The sequence below is a fragment of the Nuphar pumila genome, chromosome 3 (assembly GCF_984573655.1).
Source record: "Nuphar pumila chromosome 3, dmNupPumi1.hap1.1, whole genome shotgun sequence".
In the NCBI taxonomy this organism is placed as follows: Eukaryota; Viridiplantae; Streptophyta; class Magnoliopsida; order Nymphaeales; family Nymphaeaceae; genus Nuphar; species Nuphar pumila.
This window is the reverse complement of record NC_143251.1, coordinates 24043274-24049873: the sequence shown is the minus strand read 5'-3', so window position 1 is coordinate 24049873 and position 6600 is coordinate 24043274. Positions and strand designations below refer to the sequence as shown.

The window sequence follows — 6600 nt, the reverse complement described above, 5'->3', positions numbered from 1 at the left end:
ATCTTCTATACTAAACTTGCGCTCCATATAATCGATTTTTGTTTTACTAACCATTTTTCTTTAGTATGCACCTCTAAAGTTCTAGTTGCTTTTGTATATCTCTTCGTTTGTGAAGAACATGCACTAATAGGTTTGTACTTGGATAGACATATCATTTTATCTATAACCAAAACAAAAGATATGAGTTTAAAGCAAAACCTTGTAATTAACCCAATCTTAATTGTGGATAGATTTGTCTCACCACATGCTATGGTAATTGGTAATTTCTCTAGTTTGGAACAACAAATTTCTCACGCTTCGAATTAGATTTTCTCAAAATTTTACCACTTCATCCCACAATCTTGGGGATGCGTTGGTCATTTAAAAATTATGAGGGGCATCAATCCACTCTCGATCATTCATGATTAGGGGTTTCAGTGGGTCAGGTTTGACCTGGACCCAACCCATACCAAACCCTATAGGGTTAGGGTTGGGTGATAAATAAGAATACACTATTACAATCTGGGTCCGATTAATATATGGAGCTAGGCATGGTTTGTAAAATATTATACCAGACTTGGCCCCGACTTGAGTTTCAACTAATATTATTAAATTTTTAATGTAAAAAAGACAAAAAATATTATTTTATCGGTTATGGTTAATATAATCCTTATAGATTCCGGGTATGGTTTCTCTTATGGCGGGCTCAATTAGACCCGATACCATCAGCTCAAATCAAGTCTGGGTCTAGTTTTACCTAAGCCTAAACCAAATCCGACCGTTGACACACTGCTATATATGGAAAAAGCATATCTAGGGTTCCGTCTTTCTGTTTTTCTTTTGTTTGTTTTTTTTCGTTTTATATTCTCAAGATTTAGGTCAACCACACTCTCCTTACCCCAACGTCAAGACAAGCATACGAAAGTCAAACGTGGCCTCGTTCGTTGACTTTCTCCGTCCCTTCCCCTGTCAAAACCCCTCCCGCGTCCAACGCAGCCCTACGTCATAGCACACCGATGTGATGCTCTCTCATCGTGACACGTGTCTAACATCGCTCTCCCATCCTGACGCGTGTCTACATAACAAGCAACGCAGAAGTCGTGCTTGCACACCTCCGAGCAAACAGTTTGACTTTAGTTCAAGGACCTTCTGACCGTCCGATGAAATATTTTTGAGAGATTTCAAAGGCCGTGTGAAAAACTCCATATCATTACCAAGATTTTCAACATATCGTCTGATTTTATGGGTTATTATCACGAATTTTAGTCTAAAAAACATTAATATTTGCTTTAGTTTTAATAGTTTTTAATTATTTGGGTGCCTTGCTTAATATTAATTTAGAAGAAGAGGTCCCCACTAAAGGAAGATTCGTGAACAAGGGCATTAAAGTCAAAATGAAAACAGCCAATATAGAAACGCGTCTCTCATTTGTCTAACAGCTTAGGGGTTCGACGTACAACCCTGACCCTACACGTGGAAAATATCATCGGATTGGCCGCTCGATGCCAGTTCAGAAGCAGAGACCATTGGCCGTCCGATTAGGGAGTCACCTTTGACTCTACTAGTCAACTCTGACTTTAACCGGCCTCTCCCGGTTCCCACTACTATATAAACCCTTAGCTCCCCACCTCCACCTACCCACAAAAGAAGGAGAGGGAGAAAGAGAGAATTTAATAGTTGTCTAGATCAGACCGGTTAGTAGGCTCGAAGGGAATGGCCGCAGATACGATGGGATTCAACAATATCGGCGAGGAATTGGGTCTCGAGGAGGCCGCCTCCACGGGAGTAAGTAGCATGGAGCACCTGCTCTTCCTCCTCTCTCAGCAAAAATTACCCGATTTCAACCTCAACTGCGGCCAGGTCGCCGATCTGACCGCGCCCATGCTCAAGAAGATGAACGCTCTAATGAACCGGACCGGCCATGCTCGATTTCGTCGAGGCCCATCACCGGTGTTCTCGACCAATCACGACGAGCCTGAGCCTCAGGCAGACTCGATTGATCCACTACCATCGTCACGGTCGAAGCAGTCTGCTCTTTGTCTTCCTCCACCTCCTTCTGTTGCTGCTCATGTGAATTACAATTCGATCGCCTTTTGTGGCTCGCAGAAGGAGAGCACAACGAGCTCGAGCATCTCGTGGTCGATGTCGTCGATGAGCTCGTTCCTCTCGTCGATGGCCGGGGACGGGAGTGTCATCTCTGGTGGCCAGGCGTTCTCGGCCCCTGTTCCTCATGTCGGAGTCCTGTCATCTGGCCGGCCGCCGCTCACGTCGTCGACTGCTTCGGCGAAGAAGAAGTGTCTGGGGGTTCACGTGTTTCCGGGAGAGAATTCCGGCAAATGTGATGCTCATGGAAGGTGCCATAGACCTAAGAAGAGGTGAGATGATTTATTCTCTCGTGCTTATAACAACTCCATAGAAATACAAACAAAAGCTAGATCCAATATAAATCCAGCTTCTTTCATTTAAGAAATGTTTGGCCTTTAGCAGCCTTGGACATAGTTGGATGTGATTCTATACCGTGTTACTAAATTACCTCTATTTTCCTTCTGTGTGTTTAGGAAATCCAAAGTAAAGACAGTCATAAGAGTTCCTGCCATTAGTTCAAAGATTGCTGATATCCCTGCCGACGAGTACTCATGGAGAAAATATGGCCAGAAACCAATAAAGGGTTCTCCATACCCAAGGTATATATCTGATATATATATATACACCTCCCTGGTGATATGGTTTTTGATATCTATCAATTGAGTGCTCTTAAGGGTGTTAGCTAGAGCTAGCGAGAAGTGTCTCATTTGTCTCATATCTTGTTGTGCAGAGGATACTACAAATGCAGTAGCCTAAGAGGGTGCCCCGCGAGAAAGCACGTCGAGCGGTCGACCGACGATCCGTCGATGCTAATCGTCACGTACGAGGGAGAGCATCGCCATCCCCAGACCAACAACACAGCTGGTCTGATGTTCGAGTCCTCTTGAGAGACTAATAGATGCAGGAGGAGAAACTTGACATTCATTGACACCCATTTTCTCACTCAGTTTTCCCATTTTCTTATTGTTCTCATCTTAATATGATGCAGATGAAACAAAGTATAGTAGTTCACTTCATATAATGGTCAATGAATTATGTAAATTCGTGGTAAAAAAAATATTTAATTTTCTTCTTTCTTTCTTTCTTTGTCTGTTATCGTTGTGGTATGTGACCAACCTGGACATTGGTGCAGTTTAGAGGAAGATACGTTTTTATGATATTAAAAAAAAAAAAGATAAGGATTTTCTTGGTTGACTAGCTTTATGTACTCGCTTTTCCATAAAAAGAATCCTTTTCTTTTCCCTCCTTTTTCTTTTTTTCGGTGGCTGGTGGCTTTTGATTATGTTGCGCATCCAATTCGTTTACATCATTACAACAGCTAAAGTTTGTTCATCTTAAAAAATATCTAACATTGACTTGGAAAAATCGCCATTTTTAACCACCACCTACTACCTTTGGAAAAGTTTTCCGTGGCATAATCAACTTCCACATCAAACGCAACAAATGAGGGGAAACGAATATTACTATATATAAGAGAAATAAAACCAATTGCCATCTTCTTGTTGTCCAACTTTTACTAATTGAGATCACCAGAAGGTCAAAATTCAATCAACCGATGAAAAATAGAAGAGTTCTTTCCACGGTTGAAATTTCAGTGTCAGCTTTTTGAAGCATCATTAATTTCAAACTATCATTAAAGAAATGGAGTTTCATAACTTGCAGAACACAATTTGAGAAGGTTGAATTTGGTGAAACGGTTTTTACCGGCTGTTAGAATGTGGTAGTGATTTTTCAGTAGGAATCCCCTGATAAGATTATTCAAGCTAGGTGGTCACTAGGGGTATAAATAATGAGCCCAGTTTGACCTGGACCCAACCCATGCCAAACCCTATAGGGTCAAGGCTTGATGATAAAAAAAATGTAAAAGAGATAAAAAGATATTATTTTATAGGGTGTGCACTGGGTATGGTTCATGTAATCTTTATAGGACCCGGGCATGGTTTTTCTTATGGTGGATCCGATCAGACCCGGATTCGGATCTTATACCTGCACGTCAAAGACAGATCCAGGTTTGAACCCTCCTGAGTCCGAACTAGATTCTGAAAATTTTGGTGGGTATATCAGTTTTGATAACAAGTTTTGATTGGTATCTGAAAACGACCCCTTTTTTCAGTGATGTAGGGCAACGTTGCGAGTACACCGACACGGTTTGAACTGACCCACTGACTTATGACTTTCTTGATCCAAACCACCAAATTGTCAGTAACGCCACTGATAATTCACACGTTCAAGTCATTCATGCTGGGCCCCAAAAGGGGTTTGGCGTAGTGGGATAGGGGCTTAGACCGTGGTGGTCTGGGTTCATATACTAGGCGCCTCAGTCTCTTAGGTTTGGCAATCTAACGATGGACAGGAATGCCAATTTGACAGACGATTGTGTTGCTAGCTTTGGGCCCAAGGCTCCAGTCTGAGCCGAGTGGTCTCAGGTGAATGGACCAGATGGTGTGCAAGGTCACGAGGTGGGACCCACAATTGGCACGACCTTCTTGGGGGTAGGTATTGTTTCTGTGGGTGTGGGTGTGGGTGTGAAGACCGAGGGGGAGGAGCTCACAAAAAGAGTCAAAGCTTTGGTGGGAAGGGAAATTAATCATCAAAAACTCCTTGAACCTCTCTTTCTCACATTGCACATTTCAAATGTGCTGCTGCAGGTGAGCACCCACCATCTGTTGTTGGGGCGAATGTTACCTGTATCGTATCCGCAGAAAATGGATAGCTTCACCACTGAATCGGTTATTTTTCATAAGTATAAAAAATATTTAAAAATAAAATTTAATATTATTTTAATAGTTTTAACAGAATGCTACATAATATTTTTTATTATTTTTTGACCGATACAGAATGAATCGCTTATCTTGAATCGGTAGCAGCACATCACAAATGTGCAATGTGATCGCTCTTTTTTGTGGGTGGGGATGAATTGAATTCGATGCATTAATTGTTCTCGAAACGTACAATCATATTGGCATAAGATTCAGACTTACGTGTTTGGACTTTTTAATGCATGGATTCGTATTGGTAATTTCGATCAAAATCGATCTGTTTTACACTTTTCACATGTTCTCAAGCTTTTTCTTATCTTTAGATACAGTCATCACACCTAAAAAAACCTGTTTTGGATCTTACTTCAAGGATCCGTTTGGGAGTTGGGGATGGGAGCAGCGTAGCCGAGATCGACGATTCATCCACCAAATTATCGATGAATCGCAATCTGCTCAAGCGACGAGTCAGCGATAATAAAAGCTGATATATCGCCTGCTCAAAGGAAGGTTAATTTGTGCTTCATTCGAAGTTGGAAGAGGTGCATTAATGTGGTGGTGGATGGGAACAGGGGCGGAGCTACATGTAATTGGCCAGGGTGCGCAACTCGTTCTGCCCGGTTCTGCTTTATAGTTCTGAAATGTTTTATGATAGATCTGAACCGTTAGATGTGTTTAGCATGCTCTATTTAGTGGCAATTGACTATTGGATCGTGTTTTTTCGACAAAAAAATTATGTTTTTATGAGCTGAAAAATACTGATACCTTCATAGCCATTGATTTTGGGTCACCCGAAAAAACTATATACAGTCCAAAAGCCTGTTCCCACTAAACAAAACCTATAGATCACATCTATGGTGTTAGATGTAAGAAAAAATGCTAAAAACAATGATTTTTGAGGGGGGGGGGGGGGCAGAACAATAAGCTGGCCCCGTTAGGCCTATTAAAAAATAATAGTTTTTTGATATTTTTTTATCACATCTAACACGATAGATATGATCTATAGGTTTTGTTTAGTGAGAACCGGCTTTTGGATCACCGAAATCTGAAGGAATATGCAAAAATCAATGGCTACTTCAAGCATCAATTTTTCTCAACTCATAAAAATATATTTTTTCATCAATAAAACATGATATTGAGCATGATAAACACATCTAACGGTTGAGATCTATCATAAAACACTTCAAGCTATTGGCCTAACAGGGCAGAGAAAAGCGGGCCTAATATGTTCACTTCTCTATATACTATATGTGTGTGTGCCCACCCTAACTTGGATTTGTGACTATGCCCTTGATGGGATCATGGGAAGGACAAGTAGAGAGAGAGAGAGAATTCATCTTAGTGTCAAGTTGTTTTAATTAAAAATAATAATATGAATTAAAAAGTATGTTACTTTATGAGATAGTAATAAAATTGAAAATTTTAATTTGTCAATAAAATGAGAGAATATCTATATAAAAATAAAATTTTAAAAAATAGATATGGCAAACAATAAAAGTATTTTATGTATATTTATCTATTTATAAGCTAATATTCATTTAATATGTTCAACAATAAAAGTAAAATAACCACTTCTTTAGAATCTATTAAACTATATTAATTTCAGCATTGTTATTGTCATCGATTTTATAGGCTGATTGCTTATATATATATATATATATATATATATATATGCGTGTGTGTAGCACATTTTGACAAAATTTTAGTATATAATTAGGATATTATCATGCTATCAATTTTAAGAGCATGACTGACTAGCTAGATAAACTTTAATTTATTT

At 39.7% G+C, this 6600-nt stretch overlaps 1 protein-coding gene across 1 annotated transcript; it reads left to right on the top strand.

Annotated features, from left to right (window-relative positions):
- Window positions 1-1677: 1677 nt before the first annotated feature.
- Window positions 1678-2975, top strand: LOC149842302 (putative WRKY transcription factor 11). Its single transcript, XM_090001364.1, has 3 exons — window positions 1678-2354; window positions 2538-2663; window positions 2795-2975. The coding sequence occupies exons 1-3, from the start codon at window positions 1693-1695 to the stop codon at window positions 2949-2951; spliced, it is 945 nt and encodes a 314-aa protein (XP_089857490.1). The 5' UTR covers window positions 1678-1692; the 3' UTR covers window positions 2952-2975.
- The last annotated feature ends 3625 nt before the right edge of the window (window positions 2976-6600 follow it).

What these genes read in the sequence shown, in the direction of transcription:
- LOC149842302 (XM_090001364.1), top strand. Translation starts at nt 1,693, where the DNA reads ATGGCCGCAGATACGATGGGATTCAACAATATCGGCGAGGAATTGGGT. An exon ending in TGCCATAGACCTAAGAAGAG is followed by an intron (nt 2,355 to 2,537) that starts GTGAGATGATTT and finishes CTGTGTGTTTAG; the next exon opens with GAAATCCAAAGTAAAGACAG. An exon ending in AAGGGTTCTCCATACCCAAG is followed by an intron (nt 2,664 to 2,794) that starts GTATATATCTGA and finishes CTTGTTGTGCAG; the next exon opens with AGGATACTACAAATGCAGTA.